This window comes from Leishmania panamensis, assembly GCF_000755165.1.
Source record: "Leishmania panamensis strain MHOM/PA/94/PSC-1 chromosome 14 sequence".
In the NCBI taxonomy this organism is placed as follows: Eukaryota; Euglenozoa; class Kinetoplastea; order Trypanosomatida; family Trypanosomatidae; genus Leishmania; species Leishmania panamensis.
In genome coordinates, this window is record NC_025859.1 from 94,375 (window position 1) to 121,597 (window position 27,223).

General features: G+C 60.2%; 5 protein-coding genes across 5 annotated transcripts, besides 2 other annotated features; all 5 read left to right on the top strand.

Annotated features, from left to right (window-relative positions):
• Positions 1-320: part of a repeat region that runs on past the window's edge.
• A 2,535-nt stretch (positions 321-2,855) lies between these two features.
• LPMP_140340 (inositol polyphosphate kinase-like protein, putative) lies at positions 2,856-6,023 on the top strand (the record flags this gene model as incomplete). Its single annotated transcript, XM_010698966.1, has 1 exon — positions 2,856-6,023. The coding sequence occupies one exon, from the start codon at positions 2,856-2,858 to the stop codon at positions 6,021-6,023; it is 3,168 nt and encodes a 1,055-aa protein (XP_010697268.1).
• Positions 6,024-6,346: 323 nt separating this feature from the next.
• Positions 6,347-6,402: a repeat region.
• Positions 6,403-7,845: 1,443 nt separating this feature from the next.
• LPMP_140350 (threonine synthase, putative) lies at positions 7,846-9,876 on the top strand (the record flags this gene model as incomplete). Its single annotated transcript, XM_010698967.1, has 1 exon — positions 7,846-9,876. One exon carries the CDS (start codon positions 7,846-7,848, stop codon positions 9,874-9,876), a length of 2,031 nt encoding a protein of 676 aa, XP_010697269.1.
• Positions 9,877-11,337: 1,461 nt separating this feature from the next.
• LPMP_140360 (hypothetical protein) lies at positions 11,338-14,436 on the top strand (the record flags this gene model as incomplete). The annotated part of the gene is made up of 1 exon (XM_010698968.1): positions 11,338-14,436. One exon carries the CDS (start codon positions 11,338-11,340, stop codon positions 14,434-14,436), a length of 3,099 nt encoding a protein of 1,032 aa, XP_010697270.1.
• A 1,404-nt stretch (positions 14,437-15,840) lies between these two features.
• Positions 15,841-23,394, top strand: LPMP_140370 (hypothetical protein; the record flags this gene model as incomplete). Its single annotated transcript, XM_010698969.1, has 1 exon — positions 15,841-23,394. One exon carries the CDS (start codon positions 15,841-15,843, stop codon positions 23,392-23,394), a length of 7,554 nt encoding a protein of 2,517 aa, XP_010697271.1.
• A 1,134-nt stretch (positions 23,395-24,528) lies between these two features.
• LPMP_140380 (plasma-membrane choline transporter, putative) lies at positions 24,529-26,352 on the top strand (the record flags this gene model as incomplete). The annotated part of the gene is made up of 1 exon (XM_010698970.1): positions 24,529-26,352. The coding sequence occupies one exon, from the start codon at positions 24,529-24,531 to the stop codon at positions 26,350-26,352; it is 1,824 nt and encodes a 607-aa protein (XP_010697272.1).
• Positions 26,353-27,223: the final 871 nt, after the last annotated feature.

Below are 27,223 nucleotides of genomic sequence, written 5' to 3' on the forward strand. Positions count from 1 at the left end.
CACGCGCCTGCCCACTCATCGGAGCACGGCCCCCCGCCTCAAGCTCTACCCACCCACCCCCGCCTCACAGCCGCTCCCATCGTGCCGGTCACCACCTGGCGCATTCCATGGAGTGGCTCGGACACCCACTCACTCCCGCACCACTAGGCAGCGAGGGTCTGGCAGGATGCGTTCGAGTCGCGCTGACCCCCCCCACGCGGTAGGTGCTTGACGCCCTGTCAGCACTAGGGGTGACTCGGCATTGGCAGGAATTGGGGGTTCCTTAGGGTCCCCTCGTAGAGTGGATGTACTGGATTCTGGGATGCCACGCGCTGAGGGGTGCGCCGCCCTCCCGCGTCATGAGGGCGCTGCTGGGGGTGGAAAGAAAAAGAAAATGAAGAACACACGAAAGCTGATGGCAGTGGGGGAGAGAGGCGTAGTGAATCTCAGCAGTGGGTGCTTTGACTGGTTTCTCCCTCCTCCCCCCCCCCACTTCGCCAGTGACCGGCAGCCATATCCGATGGTTGCGAGGAGGATTTTGGTCTACGGCGCGTTGTTGTGAACAGTACCCTCCCTTCTTTGTGGGTGGTTGCAGTTGCTCCATGTGCTCATCTCTTCCCTCTCGCTGCATCTCCGCCTCTGCCCTTGCCACGCATGGTATTCCTACCGGCCACTCTCCTGCACTCTGTGTACTCCTATACGAAAGTTACACCGATCTTTCCAATACCCTATCCTTTCTCCTGCACCTCATACCTCATCTGCAACGCCTCCCCAAGCGTATTCGCTTTTACTCCTTGGCTGCCTTTAGCTGCGTTTCAACCCTATAGCTTCCAGCCTCCCGCCACCATAATAGCCACTACCTTCCTAGAAGAGGCGTGCCCTCACCACTTCCTAAAAGCCTCTCTCCTCCTCTCCTTCCTCGGTGCCTGTGCAACGACCCACACGCCCCGCACACACATACCTTACACTGCCTGCGTAGACGCGCACTCCCAAGAAGGAGCACGCGAAGCGTACAAGCTGAGTGAAGGGAGGGGGATTAGAACTGCTCGCTCACACACACACGCCTTCTAAGGCGACCACCACTGCTGCAAGTACAAGTCTGTTGGCCTGCAGCGTGTCCTTTGGTTATTACTACTTGTGGGCAACTGCATTCTACTCGCCAGACCCTCACTCCTTGGATCACTGAATTTGCCCCACCCCACCCCTCAGTGTCTCGCTCTTCCGGTGAGTGTGCGCGCTGAGCCGCCGCTTGTTGTTCACATTTTCACCTGTGTTTTTTTTTTGGATTACAGCAGTTTCGTGTGTGTGTGGGTGTGTCTGTCTGTCTGTCTGGTGATATTGTTTCGCTCTAGTTGTCTCCTATGTAAGGCCTGCCCTGTCGTACCCCCTTCAGCGCACGTCCCTTCCCCTCCACTTCCCCTCACCACTCCTCTCTCTCTCTGTGTGTAGCCCCGCTGCCGCTCCTTCATCGCATCCGCCATTTCCACTCGCGGTTTGCATTGCGGCTGCGATTGCGCGCAGACACGCCCGATACATTTTCGCACGCTTCGCTCGCGCATGTGGGGGTGAAGAAAGTGAAGTGGCAGAAAAAGGGCGTAGCCTCAGCGGTGCCAGGCCATCATTGCTGCTCGCCTAAGGAAGGCACACATCACATCACATCACACGGGCAAGACTTACGACCAAGTCCGCGGGCCGGCGCACACCTCACTCGCGCGTCTCGCTCTTTGTTCTCTCTTTCTCGCTTGTCGTCCTGTACGCCCGCACCCCTTGCAGCACGCGAGCACACTCACGTGAGCCTGCCTGTGTGTGTGTGTGTGTGTGTGGTGCGTATAAGGCAGACTCGGCGTGCGCTTACTCATTTTTTGTGTGATTTTATTTCCTCGTTGCGCTGTTTGCTTCCTTTGTCGACGTCTTCGCCATTTCGGTACCCCTTCGTATGTGGAGGTGTGTGGTGTCTCGGTTCATCTCCCACCCACCCCTCTTGCGTGTGAGCGCTTTTCGGCGCTGCTAAGCTCTGTCGAAAGAGCTTCGCCCTTCACTCTAGGTTTATTTGCATTTTTGTCTTATCTCTGTGAGCGTGTGTTCTGGGTGTGTGTGTGCTTGCTGCTGCACTTACCCCTCCCTCCCCTTTTGCTTTTTTCTCAAGTTGGCCTCTCCCTCTGTGATCCCTCCCTCCCTCCCCCTCTCTCTCTCTTGCCTGGCCGTTCGTCTCGCTGTTGTCCCGGTCTTGTTGTGTGTGCCCGTCTGTCATTCTTTTTTTTTCCGGCGTCGCTGCTGCGAGAATTGGGAAGGGCGCTGACACAAAACTGCTTCCTCGCCCGCTCGCTTCTTCGTGCTCTCTCTCTCTCCGTGCGGTGTTGGTGGGGGTATTGCCCTCCCTCACCGCCTCTCCTTTCTCGTATCCATCCTCAAAGCTCTGCGTCCTCTTTGGTGTTGTTTCGTGTCTATGTCGTTTCATTGCTGCTTTATCCCCCCCCCCCCCCTCCCTCCCTCCTCTCCACACACACACACTGGCCGCCATTTCCCTCAAGGCACGCCTGACGTGTCGTTAGCCTACCGTCTTGTGCGCGTGTGCCGACACTCGTGCACGGCAGCGTGTCAGTGTAACAACGGTAGCACTGGCACCTCTCCCCCTCCCTATTGTGAACCCTCACGTACTTCATCATTCTAAGCTCTGTTGCAGTCACAACTGACCACCTTCCCACCCCTCTTGAGCACACCCTGAAGGGAAGAGGATACACAAGCCACTTTCACGGTCGACCTTCGACGCTGTTGTTGAGTACTTGTCCGCCGATGAGAAGCGCTCTAGTCACCACGTCAGCGCTAACGCCAGCTTCCACCACCGCCCGCCGCAGCAGCAGCCGTCTCTTCAAATCATGTCTGAGCGGACACGAGACATCACCCTCGAGGCCGTTGAGCCGTTCAACTGCATCGAGTGCAAGCCCAACACCTCTAAGACGGAAGAGTCACCGAAGTCGCCGACGCCGCTGCTGTGTGACGTGAACAATGTGGTGACAGATGCGCTGAGGCTGCGCAATAGCAGCGATGAGCTGGACGGCTATTGCAGCTCCTGTGAAGGATCCCTGCCAGACATCAGCGTCAGCAGCAGTAGTGAACCGACCTCTAGAACGGCGTTGCCCACAAGCGTTGCGGCGGCTCTGCACAGGAACAGCTCTCGCCAGTCCCACCACCGCCGCCGCCGCTATCGCGGTCGTGGATCGCCGATAAGAAGCGCTGCCCGCGATGAGGAACGACAACGTCTGGTGGCCATAAGCCTCGCTGAGCCGATGGAGACGGCGGAGACGAAAGGGGAACTTGTGCAGTCGACAGACTCTGCTACCACGACCACGTCATCACCTGTCAAGGAAGCGTCGGCAGTATCTGAGATGGAGGAAATAGCGCGCGAAAGCGCCTTCAATGAGATTCCCATGGCCTATCCAAAGTCGATCGCCGCGGCCACAGGTAGGAAGACGTCGCTGACAATGATGTCAGTGACACTGGGCATCGGGAACCGTACTCCCAAGACCGCCAAGCGAAGCAACAGCAACAGCCCCCACACCATTCCGCGGAGTGCAGTGGGTGACATGAATGATACGATGCTGCTGCAGATACCCACGCCGATCTTGGTGCAAGACGAAGAAGGCGAGTCCACCAGGTTGCTGCACTCCTCTACAGTGTCACAACCACCCCCGTCGTCCAGAGGCAACAGTAACGCTGTAGAGGCGTCGATAGAGAGCGCTGTAGCGGAAAGGTTCAGTGTAGAGACGTCGCCCACCGAGATGCCACGCCCCCGCGCACCTTCTCCCACTGGTACGCTAAGCCTGGCGGGCAGTGCGGTCATCACCAGCAATGGCAACAACACTGGAGGCGACAGCGGCACCCTTGGCATGGGAAACGCGCTGCGAATAAAATCAGGCGGTACGGCGGTTCTTCCCCTCGTCGTCGAGCCATCACGGGTCGCGCCCGCTGCGGCGGGTCTGATGAAGAGCAACATGGTTAATGTCGACCAGGGGTCTGTTACGCACACCACCGCCTCCCACCCAGTGCAGGGAACTTTTCAAGACCCCTCTGCAGAGCCGCAGCTCGATAAGAAGCAGTTCATCGCATCAGTAGATAAGACCGCGACAGGCACCACAGGCGTTGCCGTACAGGGCACACACATGCCCGGCGTCGCCACGTTGAAGTCAACGAAAGTGGCAGTCCTGGCACACAATGTAGCTGCCGCCACCTCTGCCAAGCACCTGCAGTCCCCCTTGGGTTCCCCTACCCATGTCGATCTTTCCAGCTCATCATCAGTTGGCGGTCACCACCTCTCCGTAACGGAGGGAAACGCCTTCCTGAAGCAGTCCGGCTCTCGCCGCGAGGAGGCCTTCTACAACATGATTCAGCCCTATCAAGAAGCGCTTGTGCGGGAAGCCGTACGACAGGCGCCGCACACAGTCGAGCATTGGAACCACAACAACGCCGGTACGCAGCGCGCAGGCGTTCAAGAAGGCGCTGCCTCCACCTTCTCCTCTTCCCCCTCTAAAGCGCGGCACCACTCGCCACCGCACACTAGCGCCGGTCGCCGGCAGAGCGATGACAACGGCGACGGCGCCTTGGCCGACCCGGACGATGTGGCTGCCATGTACGAGGCCCGGTGGGAGGCCTACCAGCAGTACGAGGCGGAAGACATGTCCAACTTGTGCATTCTCGCCTCGGAGCAGCTGTCGGAGAGAAATATGGGGCGTGAACACCGTCGCAGTGGCGGAGACAACAAGTGTGCGGGGCCGCTCCACTGCGGTTCATCATTGCCAGTGTCGCCGCACCAGGTGGACAAGGATCTCATCGAGTTAGCTGCCCGGCTGTGGTGGACGGTACGCTTCCGTCACTTCTACCGCACTTCAGCGCCTGCCTACGAGGTGCAGCGGCAGGCAGCTGAGGCAGCAGGTCTGTTGCAACCTTCACCGTCGGCCTGTTCACCCGCAGTCATCACCCCGATTAGCGATGAAGCAGCCATCGCTAACTCGCGGTGCTCCGCGCCAGCGTCACAACATCCTCTGCTGCTGCCGCGGCCAGCGTTGCCGACAGACCCATCCGTGATGAAGCAGGGAAAAGCTGAGCACAGAGAGGAGACTGCGGCAGTCGGGGTGACGGCACCGCCCACCCTGACCCCAAGTGTGAGCGGTACCGCCACGCCATGCATGGTCGGCTCCTTTGCCGCCTCGCTCTTGGAAGGAGTCGCCACCCGCGACAGCGCTGTGGAGTTGCAGTACGCAGCCCAGAAGCACCGCGCATTGCAGCTGCTCGCTTCCTTCGTGCCACGCTATCACGGCACGCACCGCCTCTTTATGCGCGATGTGCTTCGCTGCGAGCGAAAGGGGAGAGCCACGGTGGCGTCGGTCGCGCTGCAGAGAGAAGCGGGTCAGTGGCCACAGGGGGGGAGGCAGCAAATCGTAGTGGATGCCGACAACGACGACGACGATGACAACAGTGGCAGCGACAAGAGGGTCTGCATGATCATGCTGGAGTACGTGTGCTACCGTTTCCGTCACCCGTGCGTCATGGACATCAAGATGGGCAGTCGCCAGTACGGCCTGCACCCCTCCGCAGAGAAGAAGCGGAGCAAGGAGCGCAAGGCAAAGTTGTCCACGTCGGCGCGGTACGGCATCCGCCTTGCTGGGTACCGCCTGTGGAAGGCAGAGGAGGGCCAGTATAGCTTCCGCGGCAAACTCCAGTGCCGCTCTCTCAGCTTCAACGAGGTGAAGAGCGAGTTGTCGACCTTTCTGTTTCACAGTCACGAGATGAAGCGAGTGTTCTGCCGGCAGCTGCAGAGGTTACGTGTCGCCTTCAGTCAGCAGACCGTCTTCCGCTTCTACACCTCCTCGTTACTCTTCGTGTACGATGCCGAAGACCCACTGGCGACGGCGCGGGTGACGATGGTGGACTTTGCCTACACGTATGAGTCGAGGGAGCTGCTTCAGGGCGGCGATCCTGATGCCCACTATGCCTACGATTTCCGGTACTTGAAGGCGATTGACACCCTCCTCTCCCTGCTGGCGTAGACGAACACACGCACGCAGTCGCAGTGGCACACGCTTGGGATCTCCAGTGCGTGATTTCATCTGCTCTCTCCAAAGGAACACACAAACAGAGAAGAGAAAACGGCAACATTGAGGTGGGCTCCTGCGTGTCTTCTTGTTTAGGGGGACATGTTGTGGTGCACACGGCCAACAAGGGCAAAAGACACGCTCGTTGAGGCACTGGTGCCGCTCTCTCCCCCTCCCCGATGGGGCGCTTTGCCGAGGTGCGACAGGGGAGGAGGCAGCGGTAAAGCGAGGCTTCTTTTCTCATCTCCGAGCCATTAATGCTCGTCCTCCGGACGCGGGGGTGGGTGGGTAGAGCTCGAGGCAGGGGGCCGTGCCCCGATGAGTGGGCAGGCGCGTGGCAGGGCCGGGGGGTGGTGTAGCGTTTAACCGGTGCACAGTGACAGAGTATGGACAGGCTGAAGAAAAGGATGGCGATTTGCCTCTTTATCGTTTGTTCTCAGTAAGCCAGTGAAGAGACGGGGTGGGTGGGCGCATACCATGTCCCCCCCAACTGCGATGCGTTTGCGCCTTGCTCATTCTGCTTTCTCTCCACTTGTTTGGGTACCAGACACACACGCGATACCCTTCCCACACACAAGTAGGGCCGCTCAAGTCACATGCACGCACGCATCCATCATCAACTGATGCATCATCTCTTTCCTTTTTGTCACCTCTGTGCCTTAGGCATGCTTCACCCCCCCCCCTCCTCCTCCGCCCCCTCCCCCCTTCGCCACACGCCTCTAAGCGTCTCCGCGCGCATGAGGGCCCGCCCGTCTCCATCTCGCCTCTTTCTTATTGGCCTCTTCATGGAGTTATCGCGCTCTGTCTTTGCTTCCCTCATGCCAGATGGTACCCCACGCCACTCGCCTTAACAGCTGGTGAAGTGTGCGTCTGTTAAAGTCGATGTACGTGGCTGTGTGCTTCATCGTCATTGCTTCTCTCTTCTGTCTCCGCTGGCGTGTTCTTCTCTTCTGTTTTTTTTGCTGAGGCAATTCACAGCGGTATCCCCGCCTGTGTGTGGGTGTGTGGGTGTGGCGCTACCGGCTCTCTCTCTCTCTCTCCTCTATGCTCTCCCTCTAAGGGGGTATGTATGCGCTCGTACTTTTGTGCACTAGCCAGGGCCACAAATTGGCCAAGCCGTCATCTTCGAAGGGTATCCCTTTCGGGCTAGCTATCGTCGGCGGGTGTGTGTATGCTGCCAGTGAGTCAAGACGTTACATGGCCCCAGCCGCTGCGCTCTTTGGTGTCACCTACAGTAGGCCGCTCACACTCCCTCCAGTAGCAATCCCCGCGTAGAACAACGAGGAAGGGCTATGGCACGTTGGTTATCTCGACTCAACCCCCCCCCTCCTCTCTCCCCCGCCTGTCCCTGTCACCACTTTCTCTTGGCTCGTGTGTGAGAATGTGCAGACGTGAGGTGCGAGGCGTCCCCATCAGCCTGTCGCTTTCATCCCCATCAATCCCTCTTTCCCCTTTTGGCTCCCTAGCCGCTCTGTCCCACTACTTACACTACACAGGCCCACACAGGCGCACGCACACACATACGCACATACACATCGACGAGTAGTACCCTCTCCCCTCCCCTCAAAGCACATCGTGCAGGCCCTCTTGATCCTCTCGTCGTTGAACCACACGTGTGCATCCCCACTCTGTTTGTGTTGGGCACCACCACTACCTCTTCTGCCCATCCACCCACCGGCACGCTGTCCCTCCCCCTCCCCTCCCCCGCGCCTATGCATCCTCCTTAGTGCCCGAACCCGAGCCGCACGTCCTTTTCTTAGTCCACACTGCAGCAGCAATGTTCACCCTTGTCCTCATCGGTCGCTCCTCGAATGAGCTGAAGGCGCAGGTGCGTGTGGCGTTGGTGGATAACGCGCAACTCTTCAGCGTCGCGGGGTCCGCGGAAGGCGAGAGTGACAACGTCTTTGTGCTGTGCATCGACACCGAAGACTCAGCGATCATGGAGCCGCTTTACCAAGGCTATCACTATCGCTTTGTCTGGTCGGAGCAGAGCTCGATGGCAGAGCTGGTGTCGGCTGTGCATCATCGCCTCGACTCAATGGCCCCTGCACAAGCGCACAAGGACAAGCGCATCAGCGGCTCCTTCACTAGCACCCGCGGTGCCGCCGAGGAGTCAAACTTCCTGACAGTGGTCCGCGACGGCTTGGCAAGCGATGGAGGGCTTTACATTCTCAAGCAGATTCCCACAATGCCGGACTCGCAGCTATACTACTTCTGCAAGCAGCGCAACCTCGCCTACGTCGAGGCGGCGGTGATTATCCTGGAGCAGCTCGTGGACGCGAGCATCTTGCCGTCCACACTGTACCCCCTGGTTCTCCAGGCCTACGACCGCAGTCGGTGGTCCGACAAGGACGACATCTGCCCTGTGACGCCGCTTCTGAGGAATGAGGCAACCGCGCCGACCAGGACGGACGGAGCCGGCGCAGTGGACACTCTCAGCCGGTCCGCCTCCTTCAATGCGCCAGAGCGATGGGCGACGAATATGTCCGTAATGGAGCTCTTCCATGGCCCCACGGCCGCCTTCAAGGACTTCGCCCTCCAGCTTTTCCCGCGCTACTTTGGAAGAGCGACTCTCACAGAGGCAAAAGAGAAGTACGTCGTCCTCGCCGCTACCTCTGGCGACACCGGAGTCGCGGCGATCAGCGGCTTTGTCAACGCGGGCGGCCACTCGCAGGTCATGGTGCTGTACCCCATGCATGGTGTCTCGCCGGTGCAGCAGACACAAATGCTCTCCTTCGACGACGGCACGCAGGTGCGGGCCTACGCGGTAGACTCGAACTTTGACTTTTGCCAGCGCACCGTGAAGGTGCTCTTATCCAACGATGCCCTGCGCAACAAACTCGCGGTGGCAGAGCCAACAGCCGTGCGCCTCTCCTCCGCAAACAGCATCAACTGGGGCCGCCTCATTCCGCAGGTGGTCTACTACTTCTGGGCGTACCGCCACCACGTGCAGCACCCACCTGCGGGCTGGGTCTTCGGCGACCCGATTGACGTGGTCGTCCCGTGCGGCAACTTCGGAAACATCCTGAGCGGCTACATTGCCAAGCTCATGGGGCTGCCCGTGCGCAGGTTTGTTGTCGCCTCAAACCAGAACGACGTGCTCTATGACTTCGTGAAGACTGGTATCTACGACGTTCGTAATCGCACCCTGGTGGTGACGTCATCGCCGTCCATCGACATCTTGAAAGCCTCCAATGTGGAGCGTTTCCTCTACCTCCTGAGCAACGGCAACACGGCCCTAGTGGGGCAGCTGATGCACGACCTGGACACGGCCGGCATCTTCACCTTACCAAACGACATGCGCGCAACGATGCAAGCCGTCTTCACGGCTGGCCGCTGCAGCGAGGAGGACTGCGCAGCAACCATCAAACGTGTCTTTGAATTATCTGGCGGTTCGCGGCTGCTTGACCCACACACAGCCGTCGCCGTCTTCGTTGCTCAGGAGTTCCGCGAGGAGGAACTCCTGAGCCGCGACCTCACCTACCCAACGTCTACAGACACCGACACCGATGTGCCACCACTGGTAATCGCGAGCACAGCGCACTGGGCGAAGTTCCCGGCGCCGGTGCTGCACTCGCTGCGCGACGAGGGTGCTCAACTAGGTGAGCCGGCGCCGTCCGTCTCGGCCGCCATTCAGGAAGTGCGCGCCCTCTACACAGAGGTCAAGAAAGCGGCCCCGAAGCAGCAGGTGCACCCGGCCCTGTCGCACGCACTGGATGTGGCGGAGAAGATGGGGAAGGAGGCCCGTGCCGTCCGCGCCGATGTAGCGGCGATTCAGAAGGAGGTGGAGGGATTTGCCCTGTGCTGAGGAAAGAGACTCTTTTTCCTCAGCACGGGGCATCCGCGGAGCTAGGTGACCGAGGAAGAGAAAGCCACCGTGTGGGTGATGTGTGTGTGTCGGCAGAAGGATCGTCACCACCGTCCATCAGGGGCACCTCCCTCCTTCTCTCTCCATGTGGACGTCCTCATCGTGATGTTTCCTTGGTCAACCTCTGTGTTTTCAGCTTCCGCCAACCCCCTCATGACGGGGGACGCATCCCCCAGCGCGTGGCACCCCCACGCAACTCCTCCCCTCTATCCCTGCCAATGCCCAGCCATCCCTGCTGCCGGACAGGGCGTCGAGCACCTACAGCGTGGGGAGGCCAGAACGATGCATCGCAACTGGTGTCGGCGGCGAGGCCCTGGACGGCGCTGCGTCGGGGTGGCCTGCGGCAGTGAGCAGGCTTGTCTCACCCGTATGGCGGGCAGAGTGTCAGCGCGACTCGAGCGCATCCTGCCCGGCCCTCGCTGCCTAGTGGTGCGGGGGTGGGTGGGTAGAGCTTGAGGCAGGGGGCCGTGCTCCGATGAGTGGGCAGGTGCGTGGCCGGGCCGGGGGGTGGTGTAGCGTTTAACCGGTGCACAGTGACAGAGTATGGACAGGCTGAAGAAAAGCAAATCCCCTCTCACTCTTTCCCTCCTATGCTCTGTGTCAGTGCGTCTGCGGGTGTCTCTGCGCCGGCACGCCTACGTTTGCATCCGCGTGCGCAGTGGTGGTCACTTGGAGCGCAAAGATGGCGTGAGGAAGAGGGAGCGGGGGACTATTGGTTGGAAAGAGGAAGAGGAGTAAGCGGTGAGTGCTGGAGGCCCTCACTCCACCTTTGCGGTTAAAGAGGCAAAGAAGGGAAAAGAAAAGCCAGAGCAGCAGTGGCGCATTGACTTCTGGCTGGAGGATGGAAATCCTTTCTGTCTCTGTCTGTCTCTCTCCCTCTCACTCACACAAGAAAGGCCCGCTCCTTGGAGAGAAAAAGAGCCGGGACATGTCCTGCAGTGGTTGGCGACACGGTAGTTGGTGGATAGAAGCGTGAACGGCTCCCACCACCGCGGTGATGGAAGGGAAATAGCGAGGGACTCTCGATCGCCGAAGACAAACAAGACATTGTATGTTGCCACGTCTGCGTTCGCTAGTGCATCCATGTCTCCTGCCTCTACCACTGCCAGCTTTGGGATGCACACTGTACCTTGTCCTCTCCCGTGTCTGACTTATGCCTTTTTTATGATCACTGTGGTCGCATCACTTCTGAGGGGCGGGGCGCACACGATATCCTCGAACACACGCACGCACACGTGCAACCGCATTGAGGCACAGCGGGCTTAGCAGACAACCGTCCACCCCACCCCTGCAAGCCCCTTCCCCCCCCCTCCCCATTCTCCGAGAGTGGTGGGTACGGGTACACCCATAGCGAAAAAGATTCAGCGCGAGAGAAAGAGGCGTGCATATTTACGACGCGCAATGGAATGGCCGCTGTCACGCGTGCCGTTCACCAACATCGTTGTGGAGGGGGAGGATGGTGACGATGTGAACGTTACGGAGGTACGCCAAGCTGCGGCGGGGCGTATAACGGATGCGCTGCCCCACGAGATGGACGCGTTGCGGCAATCACCACAGCAGCGCCGCGTTCAGTTCACCTCCCTGCCTGCCTCGGAAGTGCAAACCGTGCACGATGTCGCCCCAATGTGGCCGGAGCTTGCGGCATCTGGAGATAGCAACAGAGGCCAGGCGACTCATGAACGGCGACTCGCACTCATCCATGCTGCCGCCGTAACTGCAGCGGGTTCGAGCACGCACGATTCCTCCTCGGTGAGCAAGGGCACAGTGTCTCTCAGCCGCACTCTGCTGCTTCGGTCAACCGCAAGGTCGACACAAGCAACAACTGAGACACCAGTTCAGTCCTCACAACCATCCGTATCACTCACTAAGTCCTCGTCGCGGCGGAGAACGCTGAAGGACGGCGCTGAGGCAGAAGGGCGTGTAAAGCGCACAGTATCATCTCTAAAGAGGACAGCAATAGCAAAGCTCGGTGGTGCTACTCGTCAGTCGCGCACAGGTGAAGACCGTACCGACAAGTCGGTCTCAAGACCTATCCATGCACGGCCAGCGCGACCGTCCTCAGCATCAGCGGCCTCGACAGCACCAACGGCGCGGCAGCACGCTACCTCCGAGCCTCCATCTCCGCCATTGCCGTCTGCCTCTCCAGAAGAGAGGGAAGCAGAGGCACACCGACTCACGGTGCAAGCTGCCCGCCCGCCCAGCCTCTCTGTGTGCTTTGACTGGTGGATGTACTTGTGCTACTATGACACCCACGCACTCTTCACGTCGCAGGCAACTGCCTTCGAGGTGCCACTGCGTCCTATCGCTGCCGCCAGTGCTAGCGTCTTCTATGCGGAGCTCACCCGCTGCTTCGCTGCGTGGCGCCGTCAGCACTGGGACTCGCTGGTGGTGCTGCGCGGCGCCGGGCCGGTCGACAGTGGTGCGCGCCGTCGAAGCGCCCCTACTTCGAAGCGCGTAGTACGCGATCCGGCGCTGCTCGAGTACGCCAACGCGGTGTGGTATGAGGGGCTGCGGGTGCAGCGGTTGATGGTGCAACTGCTGCTCTCTGGCAGCCATGGCAGCTGGTCGTTTGAGGTGGGATGCTTTGATGCCGTACTCACCGCACTCGGGGCCCCGCCATCGGCGGAGTCGCCACTGTGCCCCGCATCCCCGGGGTCTGCCGTCGTCATACCCCCGTATCGCGTGACACCCGCCCCTCCTACCGGCCTGACAGACACAGCCGCCAACTCACCTACTACTCTCGTTACGGTGACACACAATGATGCCGCAGCAGCACCGCTGCGAACAGATGGCCTCTCCATTCACGTTCCCACCGCGGCTAGCACGCTGTCACTTCTTCGCGTGCTGGACATGGTGTGGAACACGCTCCCCACGTCCATCCCGTTCCGCATGCCCGTGTCAGAGATGGAGGCGCCTGGCTACTACCGGAGCACTCGCGACCCTGTGAGCCTCTGCCAACTGTACGAGGAAGCTTTTTGTGGAATGACAGCTCCGACGCACCGCGCTTGCGTTCGTCAACACGCCCACATTACCCGCCGGCTGCTGGAAGTGCTAGCATATTCATCTGGCCGCAGCAGCACCGGGTGCGCTGTGGAGGCGGAGGTGCAGGCACGCTTCTTCAGTTACGCTCACCTGCGCGAACGGCTCACCACATTGAAGGCCAACTGCGACGACTACAACGGTGCGGGGAGCGAGCTGAGCCAGCAGGCGAGTGCGCTGCTCAACACCGGCGTCAAGGCGCTGCGGGACGCGCAGGCCGAAGAAGACAACCGGACGACGTGCCAGGCGCGCGGCGTGGATGTATTGTCGGTTCGAGAGGAGGCACACGTAAGGGAGGCGCCCCTCTCCGGGCCAGACAAGCTCGCCACACAGCAGCCGTACGCTGTGGGGGCGCTCTTTGTGGATGAATTATCGAGTTTGATGTTCCCTCCTAGCAAGGCGGAAGTTGTGGTGCCTCCCAACTTGCGACAGCCCCTTACAGTGGGCGAGCGGACTGCCGACGACAGCAGCGCTAATGGCCAAAGGGAGGGCAGCCGACACAGTCGCCTGCTACGCCTCCCTGCAACTGGCCTCAGTGAGATTGCACTCCGCGCGTCACCCCCTACCCCCACCCGTGCGTCAAAAATCTTCTGGATACAGTGCGATGACTGTCGCGCATGGCACAAGCTGGCAAAGCGCCTCGACTCGGTGCCCGACACGTGGACGTGCGCCTCCCTGGGGATCGTTTGCTCACCTGCCAAGGCGAAGAAGCGCAAGGCGAAGAAGCGCACCAAAGAAGCGACGAAGCCGACAAAGACATCTGCGGGGCGACGTTGTAGAACTAGAGGAGGTCAGGACCTCGACAGCACTGGCGGAGCTTCAAACACCGCCTCGGCGGCACCACACAATGCCGGTGGGCAGAGTAACGACAATGGCGGTGTTGATGACGGTGACGTACCGCTCGTAGATGTGTTCCCTGTGGCGGTGAGAGCGGCTGCGGTCGCTACCGCCGCAAAGGCGCCAAAGCGCGGGAGGTCAATCTCACGGAAGCTGCACACCGCTCGTCTGGGGCCGAAGAAAGCGCGCGTGGCGCTGTCCACGCCGCCATCCTCATCATCATCACCGCCATCATCCTCATCCCCATCGTCCACGTCGTCAGGAAGCTCCTCCGACAACGACTCAAGGAGTAGCAGCAGGAGTGATAGCAGTGACTCTGAGTCCGACTCCGACTCGGGCCTCAGCAACGGCGCGAAAAGCAAAGCAGCCCCCGTGCAGCGCATTCCGCCAGCACCCCGGCAAACAAAGTGGTCTACCGTCGCAACCCACAAGCTTCCACGGAACGCTGCCGCTGCAGTGACTGCGAAGGTCGCTGGAGCCGGCGCTTCTCGTCCGACAGACACGGCGCTGCAGCGGCTGGTGCAGGAAGTGGCGGAGCTGGAGGGACGACCGCTACAGGATCGCCCATTTGATCAGCTGGTGGAAATCAAAAGACTGGAGAAGCGACTCAGCGCCATGGACTGAGCCCCTGCACGCTCATCTCTGCAGGTGTGCGTACGTGTTGCCCCCTCCATCCTTCGCTCTTCTTACCTTTTACCTCCACCATCCCCTCCTTCTCTCTCCACCTTTTTCCGCTCACCTGTGCGGTGCCTCGACGCGTGGTTGGCACATCGCATGGTAACGTCGTGCCCCCTAAGCAACGCCCTATACAGGGGGAACAAGTCACGAAAAGGCAACAGTAAAGGAAGAGGTGGCGGCGCTGATCGTGTTGCGGGGCCAATCGTGCGACTGCGATCCCCGTCTCTCCGCTCTTCTCGCGCAGGCGGGCAGGACACATGTCACCCAGTGCAAGCCTGCCTCACTACCACAGTATAAGCCAAGCCTACAAAGTCGAAGAAATGATCTCTGCGAACAGCTGTGAGCACTACCGCACGTGTGATGCCCTGTTGAGAAGAGAGGAGGCCTCATTGATTCTCAAGGTCACTCAGTGCGCGGTACTTCCCTCTCTGCCCCCTCCCTCTACCTCCACGGGCAACGTATCTGCCAGCCTCTCCCCCCTGCCCCATCTCTCAATCTTCTTCTCATCCCACTCGTTCTTCTCTCGTCTCTCTCTCTCCTTCCCTCTTCGAGTTTTTGGTGTGGGGTGCGCCGTCTGGCATGTTCACCTACCATACCTTGATCAGCAGCAGGAGCAGGGCGATACCATTCATTCCCACCCATCCATCCACTCCTCATCCTCTATAGTTCACCGATCAGCCACCCACGCACTCACAAGCTCCACTGTGTTGCGAGAGAATGAGCACGTCATTGGAGCTCTCCCCCTCCCCTATGCCTCACTCTTCCTTTGTTTTCTTATCATTTCGTGGGACAACACAAAGCGAACTCCACCCGTGTGCGGCTGCCTTAGATGCCTGCTCACGCGTAGAGACTAGATTTCCTCACCTACAGTGTTAGAGAGAGAGAGAGCGAGAGAGTCTCACCCATAGCTAGTGAGTCAGACGCACTCCCACGCAAGCATCAATCAACGTGTCTTTGGGGCGGGTGAACGCGCGTGCGTACTGATCAGCTCAAGAACGGATGGCTCACACAGCTGTTCGCTCTCTGTAGTCTCTCTTTTGCTTTTCTGCTCTTGGCGAATGCGAGTGGGCGGTTGGCCGTGGGTGCACATCAGAGAGGCTCTCTTTTGCTCACGCACAGGCTGTACTTCTGCTGCTGTTGTTGAGCAGCAGCTGGACCGCCCTAACGCCTCACTTAATGCAGTTTCTCAGTCGCCGTAATCACCACAACTGTTGGAAGCACCGAACGAGACACGCGCGCTAAGACACAGTCGGCCCACGCGCCCATCCCCGCCGTGCCTGGAGTGCACCCCCATCTGTACATCACCCACCGCACATACGAAACAACCACAACTAGAGCAGCACTGCAATCATGCAGAATGTCTACCATCGCAAAATCGATGAGCACTTCGATCACATTGAAGGTTACCTGCGTCGCATGGTGCGGCCACCACGGACACGATGCGACCCGCTCTCACTGAATCAGGCGCCTCACCCCGCTTTCCTCCTCGTGAACGCCACCCACGACGACGGCTCTTCTTATCGCACCACCAACGAGAAACTAGGGCTGCGGGGGAGCATGGCCTACAATGTGCCCCTCTCTTACGCTGGGCTGCTTTCAACGGCGACAAACACCCTTGCGGCTCCTCCACCGACGCGAGACCCCACGGCAGTGAGAGCAGTTGCAGCACACTATGTCGCTCCTACCCCGCCGTTGCTGCCACGACCGCTTGGCACCCCACCAGTACTGTTCGCGGGCACCCAACCATCGACCTCGCTCTCTAAAAGGCCGCCACGTGCCCAGGCAAAGGCTGTGCCTCCTCACTCCACAGCTCTTCTCTCGTCAAGAACGAAACACACGTCCTTGTCGCAGCAAGAGACGAGGCGGTTGCACTGCCGTGGCTCCAGCAATAGTAGCAGCTCCAGCACCAGCAGCACGATGTTCGAGAAAGGTGCGATGTCGATGCCAAACTCCACAACTGCATCGAGCGCTCTTTTACCAGCGGTGCACTCCCCGCCGCCGCTGCCGCTGTCATCGCTTCAAAGCGCTGCAGCAGCCCATGATCAGCCAGCCGCGGTGGCCATACAGCGCCGCATCTACGACTCGCGCAGTCCCTCACTCCTAACGTACTCTCAAGACGAGAGTCAAGGTCGCAGCATGGAGTTCATCTTGGAGGATCTCGAGGAGCGCCTAGAGCATTCACCTTCGCTATTGCGATCTCAGCAGCAACAATATTTCGGCCGCCACACCGGCAGCAACCGCCACCACCGTGAAGGTGCTGTACATACCAGCAGCGATCTCGTCACGGCAACGTCGTCGCCCACAGTAGAGGATCAGCTCTCACCGCTGCACTCCTCTCTGGGCGACAGCCCATATCCCTACGACACACCGCTTAGCCGCCGCCTCCGCCACTTTGATTATCTTCTTGGTGACAGTGCAGTGTACGACGATGGAACTTCTGCGCCACAATTTTGGTACCACCACAACGGCATCCAGGCCTGCGAAAGCGCCTGTGGTAGCAACGAGCAGCGAGTCACTCGAGACCATGACCCGCCCACCGCTGAAGCATCTTCAACGGAGAGACAACGGCACCCGGTGGACAGCCGCGCTGGGACAGGAACGCCGTCCGTCCTGCCGACAAGGCATCCAGCGAGTACATCTTCCGTACTCTTTGCAGACCTGCACAGCGGAGAACTTCGCCCCCACCAGACGGACCCCGCGCGCCTCAAAGAAGCCCGTCCATTAACCTTCACCCCTAGAGTACCCTCCTCGCAGCACGCGCCTGTACCGATGCTGCGAGCTGCAGTCCACTCCTGCAGTGCCGAAGCACGCACTTCACCACCACCACCACCGCCGCCAGCAGTCTCCCACTTGAAATGGGCTGCCGCGAAAACACTGCGCCTCGATGTCGCCGCTGGCGCCGACACACCCACGCCAGCGCGTAGGGACGCTGAGGACGGCGCGTCGCACGGCAGCAGGAGCAACGACTTGAGTCTTAACAACTCGGGTGCTGGGCATCTCGCGTTGCCGGTCGAACTATCGGTGGATGCTTCGAGAATGTGCAAGAGCTCGGGTGCCAGTGACGCGAGCGAGGGGCCTCTCGGTTCTGAGGGGCACCGCGATGCTCACAGAGCGAATGCGACGGTGAGCCAAAATGTGGGAGGGGACGTGCCCGCCACACAGTGTGCCTTTCACCCTACAGATTTGCACAACAGTCCTGCTCTCTTTTCTGAGCCACAGCGCGAGCAGTCGTCGGTTCGATCCGCCAGCACTGAGTTGACAGCATTGACGCTCGCCAGCATCGGAGGCTTTTCTGTGCCTCCCTCCGGTGGCAGCGCCTACATGAACAGCGAAGAGGACGTCAACGGCGGACGGTGTCTGGCAACTCTTCTCTGGGCACGGCGGCAGAATACGCAGGCTGCAGAGCAGTTGCGTACTCTGCGGAGGCGCGAGCGTCAGCACCGGCAGAGCGTGGTGAAGCGAGAAGTTGAGGGTCGCTACTCGATTCGTCTCTGCGAGGCCAGCGATGCGGCGGATACTGGCCTGGAGGGGCTGCAAGGCGCTGACGAAAACACCGTTACAGCCACAAGCTTCACGCTCTCCAGCTCGCCATCCCGGCTCGTCGGACAGTTGCCGCACCTTATAGGGGACGGCAGGCGCAGAGTAACGAGTGAAAGTCTCTCGCACGAAAGCTCAGCGGATGGGGCCGCCGCAGCGGATGTTAGTCAATGTGGGAGTCTCGGCAGAAGTGGTCGCACGCTGCTAAGCTCGAGGAGCAACAGGACGGTCGTTGACGGCACAGAGCAACCGGGGACTTCCAAGAGGGCATGTCTCGTCGGTGGCGAGGTGCGAGCATCGGTCTCACCTATTGAAATCGTAGGAGGAGTCACGGTATTGACAAGCACCAGTGAGGCTGTCGCCGCGGCGGCTGCACATCTTTGTGCAGCACTCAGCACCGCAGCGGCGGAGATGTACAACTCTCCAGCTGGGTCACCTATCGATGCACCAGGGGTAGCTGCGTGCGAAGCTGACACCCCAGGAGGGACACCTCCACCGGCAGCTACGACCGTCCAGGTAAGTGAAGAACACACACTGCAGCAGGAGGCTGACAGCCATAAGCATGGCGACTACGCGGCCACCGCCGGCTTGGCAGCAAAGCCCACGGCGGTAGCGGTGGAAGACGCGCCACCTCCGCCACCCTCTTTCGATAAGCCTTCCACCCCCCACTTGAAGGGTAGACTCAGCGGTAGCACCGAGGCTGCCCCGGATACGCCAGTCGACGAGACGGTGCAAGAGGCCGTACCAGCGTCACCGGGGAGAACTGACGCGCTGTCTGACGCCCACATAGCCGACACATCCACATCGCCCCCACCACTACCGCCACCGCCAGAGGGCCAGTCTTCTCTTCCCTCCGACTTCTGGACTCTCGACAAGGGGGACAACGAGGGTGGCAGTGACGGAGACGAGGAGGCGATGATGGCGGCGGCGGAGGGTGATAGAAGGAGCGGTGGCAACGAGGAATATGCAGGCAGCACGCACGCGAATGGTGGAAACGGCTCCCCTGGATGCTCAATCTCGTCGAGCACAGGTGTGTTTCCTACAAGAGCGACAGTGACCGCAGCGGACGACAACGCCCAGCCCTCATCGTCTTCCGGCGGTAGTAAGCGGAAGAGACGCAGCACCAGCAGCGCGAGCTCCTCCAGCGACGAGTTCATTGTAAGGCGCATTCCGGTTCAAGTGCATCCGTCACCATCCACGAGCACAGGTATCTGCAGCACAGACACGGAGAGAGCAGCAGACGGCATGGGGCACGTTGATGCCGCTGCGTCGGCGGCGTTCACGTTGATGCCTGTCTCCTCAGCGGCAGAAGCAGACAACACTGCAGAACACCCTCCAGTGACAGGGACAGGGGTGGAGCACGCACAAGCAAAGGCTGACGCGGCTTTGGTGGTCAATCTTAAGGTGGAGAGAGGAAGTGACGGCGGCGTCGAAAACAGCCGTAACGGTGCAGGCGACGATGCCTACGAAGATAGTCTAGCACACTCTACCGATGCTGTAGAACTCGTGAAGGTGCTGGGTGTGCGGGAACATGGCGTCATCGTCGATGAGAGCAGTAAGAATGACGAAGATGTGCCGCGTCCATCACACATGGTGCTGCAGCCGGCGAAGCCATCGCTGCCGCCGTATGCGACTGCTTGCGCAAGTACCGATGGGCCAGTGCCAGCGAGTGGGGCTGCAACGGCGATGACCACTAGCTCCAGCATCGTCACGACGACGAAGCCGTTGGCCAAGGGCCATGAGGCACGCTACGGCACCGCAAGCCGCTCTCCTGAGTCGGCATTCGTCACCGTACGCCCTCACCTCGGCGAGGAGCAGCCACTGCCACGCCGGAACGAGCACGCCATGTCTTCGTCGGGTGCCTCATCAGAGTCTTTCTTTTACTCGCTGCCTGACCAAAGCGTTGTCGGCGCCGCGAGGAGCGACGAGACGCCAGAGTACCTGCAGCGTCAGGCCGACACCACCGGTGAGATCACCTCACCTGTTGCACGGCGAACCGAAGTGACACCGGCACCGTACGCGCCGTATCAACGCTCATGGGAGCAGCCCCTCATCGATGGAGATGCAGGACCCATGACAACTGGCTTATCTTATCTCGGAGAGGCGTGGCACAGTAGCCGCTCGCCTGACGCAGGCGGCAGAATCCGCCATGACGGCGACGCCCAGAGCTATTCAATGAGGGGCGACGCCTGCGGTTCCACTAGGGGCAGCAGGGACTTGGCTGGAGAGGCGGCACACCACTCTACCGCGGCTCCGAAGGGGCCCGCAGTCTCGTGGACAATCCCGCTAGACGGGGCTGGAAGCCAGGATGAAACAGGTTACCAAGGCCTCGCTACTGCACAAGACGGCGCACGTGTCTCTGTGAATACATCGCATCATCACCAGAGGACCCGCCGTCGTGCTCCACACCACCGCCTACCTCCCCACCTACGTCCTGGTCGCCCGTGGGCTCACCTTCTGACTCGGGGTTTACGGACAGTATTCTACTCGACAAGTAGCAGCAGCCGCAGCAACGAGAGCAGAGATGGAGGGTCTCGTGCGCCGGCAGCGAAGCACGTAACGGGTCCCAGCGAAGCAGCTTGTGGGGATGCCAGTAGTCGAGCCAACTCCCTCGACGCGTCGTCATCATCCACTTCCTCGCTCGGGGCTGCATTGTCTGCCGCCCCACGAAGGACTGGGCCCTGGTATGCTACACCGGCGCGGCGTGTCAAGAAGGGGCACCACGTGGTGCCTGTGGACCTCGCCAAGGCCGCATCGTGGCAACCCCGTCGCTCAGTCCGCAGTGGCTGTGCGACACATACTGCAGAAGAGGTACGCAAAGTGGAAGAGGAAGCAAGGCCAGGAGCCGGACGTCAGGCCAGGCATGCGCTGCGAGAATCGGCATCATCGGACGCGACAGCAACGCGTTCTGCAGCAGCCAGGTCGAGGACCCCGACCACCGTCATGTATGCCGCCTCAGGGAGGCATCGGCCAGCCGACTTCGCCCTCTCACCATCGTCAGTGCGCACCCGCACGCTGGCGGACTCGACTGCAGTGGCGACATACATCACCCCTGAAAGGCTTCTGCAGCTACGGCAGCAGCGGCAGCCAGTAGGGCCCACCTACGTACAGCTGCATGAACAGGGGCGCGCCTTACGTCTTAGAGCGTCCGTGGTAGTGTGGCGATCCACAACGGCAACAGAAGCCATCACCGCAGGTGGCATGCGGACTCGTCAGTCCCCATCTACTTCCAGTCCTGAGGGTGCCTGCTGCGGAGGTGCGGCATCCCTGCGCAGCGCGGTGGTGTGGCGGCTGATAGGAGCCCCACGGCCACGCTCCACTGAGGAAAGATGTGTGCTTCAGCAGCAAGGGCAGTGGGAGTCCCCCCTGGTATTGGCGCCTCATGCAGTGGCCACCCATCGATCGCCCGTACTTTCCCAGCATCCGCCGCATTGTCTGTCAGCGCCCGACCTTCGCGGCGGCGTTAGGGGCAATGCCTCATTAAGCGCACCACCGGGTGCAGTGCCTCAAGAAGAGAATGCAGCCGAGAGCCCTGGCATCAGTAGTGCTGTACGAGCACAGTCACCGCTATCCCTCTCTGGAACACCGCCATCGCCATCGACCCTATCGGTGCCGCCACCGCCCACTGTAGCCACGGCTCCCCGTCATACGCCGACGTCCCTGTCGATGAAGGACGCTGCCGGAGTCGGCGCTGAAAACTGCAAGCTGCTAACAGTGCGCGACAGCGCGGCCTCGACAGCCCACTCTTTCGGACTGACGTTCGACATGACCCCGTCGATGTACGGCACCCCCAGCTCGACAGCGGCGGCAACGGCAGGGGGCGAAGGTGTCATTCAAGATCGAGACGAGATTGAGCAGGGAGAAGAGAACAATGGGGAGAACTCGTTAGGGACCAACTCGGATGCCGATAGCACCAGACCGCTGCGCGTCTCGGCCCCTACTCCGCCACCTCCACAGCCGCTACTAGGAGCTTCACGGCAGAGCACCCTCAGCGATGTCACCCCAACGGCTGCCTCCACTGTCGTCGATGCGCAGCACCATGATGAGGCAAAGACAATTCAACTTGGGCCCACCTTGCCTGGTGACACACCGGAGCGCAGTCCTCAGTCGCAACCACTGTCACCGGCACCGCACGCGCTGGGACCTCTTCAAGCAGCCCTTTCCAAAGAGGGTGAAGCGCACGCAGCGGAGTTCGTAGAGTCGCGCACTGGCAGCGGTGATGCCGCACAGCACCTCTCGCAACAAGGCCCTGCTGTCAGTTTCTCTTCAGACGTGCGCAACGCGTCTGCGACGGGCGTCGATGTGCGTTACCAGCCAGAAGCATCGAACACCCCTCTACCGCAGCCGGCTCAGTTTGCTCCTCAACCAGCACCGACAGTAGGGCCAACAGTGAGGACCGCAGAACCACGTGCAGTACCAGCCAGACCAAGGAGTGACAACAGTCGTATCACACCCCTACCACCGGAGCAGCAGCGACGCGAGGCACTGGAGTGCCGCATCGCACGACTCGAAGTGGGACTTCAGCAGCAGCAGCGACGCGCTGAACAGCCTCGCTTCCGCGACATCAGTGACGGCAACGGCGACAGCGTTCCGGCGGACAACTTCGAGGCTGCAGTAGATGGTGACGAAGATATCGTGTGTGGCGCCGGTGGAGGAAACGCAGAGCTGCGGAGCCATAGTAGTCAGTTTCCCCAACCACGAGGGAGGAGTCGCTGTGGAAGTGTTGATGGTGAAGGCCGCAGCGCTGTTGCTTTCAACAGAAGGAAAAGAGTCGCCTCGAGGCAAGTGCAGAGGGGTGTGCAACCTGTGCTGCAGGCACGGTACCAACTGCCTGCGTCAGCGTCCACCATCCACTGGGCGGCTCGATCTCGAGCCAGCGGTAGCGCCAGGGGTACTGGACCTATCCACAGACGTGGAGATCTACCTGGCGCAGCTGCTCCAACCACCCCGCGCGGTGGCAACGGCATCCGGGGCGGCGTGGCGGTTGCGTTACCTGCTCCAGAAGCTATCTCTGCCAGCGCAGCATCTGGTGCGAGCGCTGCGCTGTACATGCGACTAGCGTACCGTCAGTATGGCTTGGCGGCTACGCCCGCCGTGGCGATGCCGGCAGCTCGGGGGTACAGCCACGCCACAACGTCGTTCCTGATCGGCGCGGACTGGCGCTATCAGCGCATTTATGTGGACACGATGTACTTTCCAGCGTCAGCCGTCGACAGCGCCCCACAACGTGCCGAAGGCGCCAGTGGCGCACCAGAGGCCCCGGCAAACGACGAAAGCGAGCGGATAACGCCGGCCGGAGCCGTTCGACACGCCCCCTCTGCAAACAGCTGCAACGCGGATGTCTTTGCATGTCGAGCCCTTCACTGACACTGCGCTGAGCGAAAAGGAAAAGTCATTCTGATACGAGCGCCTGCAAATCCCGCCGACTGCCTGCGCGCAGGACGAAGGGTGTGAGTGCGCTTTGCTGTTGTTTGTGTGGGTGCGCGTGTCTTCGTGTGGATGGCCAGTGGAGCCGCGTCGCCATCGCTCATTATCCACCAATAGTCCCCACTCCTACGACTAATGCTATCATCTTCCATCTTCAGTGAAAGACGCACCCAGTCTTCGTACAAGCGTAAACAGAAAAGGACTCCTATCGTGCTTTGCATCGGAAGCGACCGTGAGCATACACAAAGGGAGGGGAGAGAGGTTGTGGGGGGACTAGGCGCAGCTCTGGTGTCACGGGGAGAGAGGGGAAGAGGGAGCTCTGATCTTACACCCCCCTTCGCACATAACTTACGTGTGTCCATCTGTTTACCCCCCCCCCTCCCTCTCTCTCTCTCTCCGCCGCACCCTAATGGTGATCACTGTTCGTGGACAGAGGCGGAGACGTGTGCACTGGAGCACCACCATCATCACCACTACTCGCCTCTCCGCTCTGTGGACAACGCGGCAATGTCCCTCCTGTCTGCAGCTCATGAAGAACAAAACGTCACATGTGTGCGAACCCCCCTGTTGCTCTATCTATGTGTGTGTGGGGGGGGGGGGGGTCTTCCCGCCCATGTATCTTCACGTCTGCTCCCCGATCACCTCACCCACGCACACCTCTCATTCCCTCATTCACCTCTCCCACCCCCTCCATCTGCCTTCTTGATCAGCATACGCACACGTACACACGCTTTACAGCTTCGCTGGAACCTCTTTCTTTCGTTCCTGCTCTTCTCTCCCCCGTCTCTCTCTCTCTCTGCGGACCTGCACACTCTCGAGCATCTCCATCGTTGGGACGCACATCTATCGCCCAGGGAAGTCCCTCTTTTCCATTCGTGTTAACGTCTTGTTGCCTTGTGGCATCCCTCCCCCCTTCATCTCCGCACAACAGGCAACTGAAACAGCCACAAACTGCAGGGTGAAGAGCGAGCTCCGTCCCGTCGTTGCGCTCCCTCCTCGTCTGCTTCCTCTCTCCCTCTCTCTCTCGTTCGTCTCGTACTGCCGAGCCCGGGGCACACCGTGCTGCGTATCGTCATGCCCTACACTGCTGCGCGTAGGGTGGGCGAAAAAGCGCCGCTGGTGTCGGGTAACTTCTCTGAGATGCACAGAGACCCTTACTTGGAGGAGCTGGGCCCTGGAGTCCCCGTGTACAGTGCCTCAGCTATCAAAGACGATCGCACGAGTCGCACGTCTGGCACCACCTCCACCGTTGGCTGTGATTCCTCCGAAGATGACGACTCTAGCTGGGACACGGAGAAACCCAAGTTGGGAAACAACCATGACGGGAAACAGCAGACACAATGCACCTTCTACACGCCCGGTGGACGTCCCTCAAACAATGAGCTGTGGCGCTTCCGCGCGCGCGGCTGCCAGGACTGCTGGGCAGCGCTCTTCCTCGCAGCACTCGTCGCGGTCGTACTGCTCTGGGGTATGGAACAGGTGTGGCAATTGCAGCTGACGGAGCGCGACCTCGCCGTTATCGGTGGTATCGCCGAGTGGGGGGGCTATGCAAAGGTATCCGCCGACGCGGATGCGACGGGCACCTCTGTCCAGGGTAAGGTGCTGCGCCGTACGGCAGCGCTGCGGGCTGGTGTGGCAGCCCTGTGGGCCAGGATGGGAGGTTTAGTGCCTCCAGCGGAGGCATACAACAGCGACCCCTCCCCGTCGTCCTCCTACGCTGACATGACTGGCTCTATCATGCGAGTACTGATATGGTGTGCAGCGGCGGCAGCCACCACCATCCTGGCCGCGTACGGCGGACTCCTTCTCATCGCTGTCTACCCCCGCCAACTTATATTTATCCAGTCCGCTGTTGCGTCGATGTTGTCCGTTGTCTCTGCCGGTGTGGCCCTCGCTCAAGGCGCGCTACTGACTGCAATGCTCTTCGGTCTTACGTCGCTCATGCCGCTGTTGTGGATCTACCTCATTCAGGACCGGATCCCCTTCACCGCCACGATGCTGTGCGCTACTGTATCGCTCCTTCGACGTCATCGCAGCCTCTTCATCATCTCTCTCAGCTCCGCCATCGCGAGCTGGTGCTTTGTCGTGACAGCGGTGGTGTGTGTGCTGCCGAGCGTGCTGCGTCTTCTCGCTGGCACGGCGGCCGGCAAGGATACCGTCTACTCCATTGTCGTCGTTTTCAGTGTCTTCTGGGTGCAGGAGGTGCTCGGCGCACTTGTGCATGTGACTGTGTGCGGCGTGGTGGCCACGTGGTACTTTGCCGGTGAGGGGCGCATCCCATCCTTCCCCGTGTGGTGCGCGTTCCAGCGTGCCACCACGACAAGCTTTGGCTCTGTCTGCCTTGGCTCCCTCATCACTGCTATTGCGTCCTTTATTCGCTTCCTCATCGATACGGCGCGCAGCAGCAACGACGGCGACAGCTTCTGTATGTGCATCATGAGCTCTCTGGTGGGTTGTATCGAGGACTTGGTGCGGTACTTCAATCTCTATGCCTTCGTCCACGTGGCCGTGTACGGGTGCAGCTACGTCGACGCCGCCAAGGAGACTTGGAGGCTCGTGAAGCAGTGCGCCTTTTCCGCTATCTTCAATGATTCATTGACTGGGCAAGTGATTGGCATCCTCACCTTTATGAGTGCGCTACTGGTGGCTTTCCTGACGTGGCTCGTGACGTGGAATGCGGGGGCAGTGACGCTGATGTTTTTCATGTCGCTGGCCGTGAGCAGCATCTTCTACAACCCGGTAAGCTCGTGCGTGACAACGCTATTTGTGTGCTTTGCGGAAGTTCCAGTGGGGTTGCAGCTCTCGTTCCCGGAGTTGTACGCCGCCCTTGTGAGTGCTGACGCCGGCTACACGCAGCGCCGTGGGAAAACCAACATGTACGGCACCGCTCTTGTGTAACCTCTCCGCGTGCACACGTGCACGTGGCCTTTAAGAAGTGAGGAGTGGCACGGGGCTTGGAAGTGAGAGAAAGAGCGAGGGGGGTGGGTGGAGGGCATCGGTGGATGGTGGAGTCGATGTCAGAGAGTTCAGCAAAAGATGGGAGGAAAACAAGCGGCTACTGCACACGAGAATAGGCGTTCCGAGAAACGAGCAAGAAAGGGGTGGTGGTGGTGGTGTGTTTGGTGGGTGTGTTACGCCACTTCCCCCTCCCCCCCCCCACACACGCACACATCAACGCATTCATATCCGTGTAGAGAATGTTTGCCTGAGTGAGGCTCTGACACGTCCCTGCCGTCTTCTTGGTTCGCCTACTGTGCCCTCTTTGCAGTTTTGCCCCCCCTCTCTCTCTCTCTTTGAATGGCGCTCCTCCCACACTCCCCCTCGCACTGTCTTCGGCTTTCGTGGTGGGTCCGTTGGTGGCTCTTTTTCGTGTGGGGGGAGGGGAGGCGCTTGTACGAGCATCGTCGTCGCCATCGTCAGTGTCTCCTACGTCGCACTCTCCAGCATCCATCACCGTTGCAAAGCCATAAACACCCGAAAGGAAAAAGTACAGGCATAGAGAGACGTTTAACCAGTACCGCCCCCTCCCTTCCTCTGTCCCCACCACCCCTCTCTTTCTCTCTTCACATCTCTTCAGTCTTTGGGTGGATGGAGGGGGATTCTGCGTTCTTGATTGGGTTGTTTGTTGGTCTACTACTGCTGCTGCTGCTCCGCGCTAACGATCGTATTGCTTTGTTTTTTCTGTGCTTTCTGGGGTGTCTGTGCATTTTCCATGCGTGTGCGTGCGTGCGTGCGTGCGTGTGTGTGTGTGTGTGTGTGTGTGTGTGTT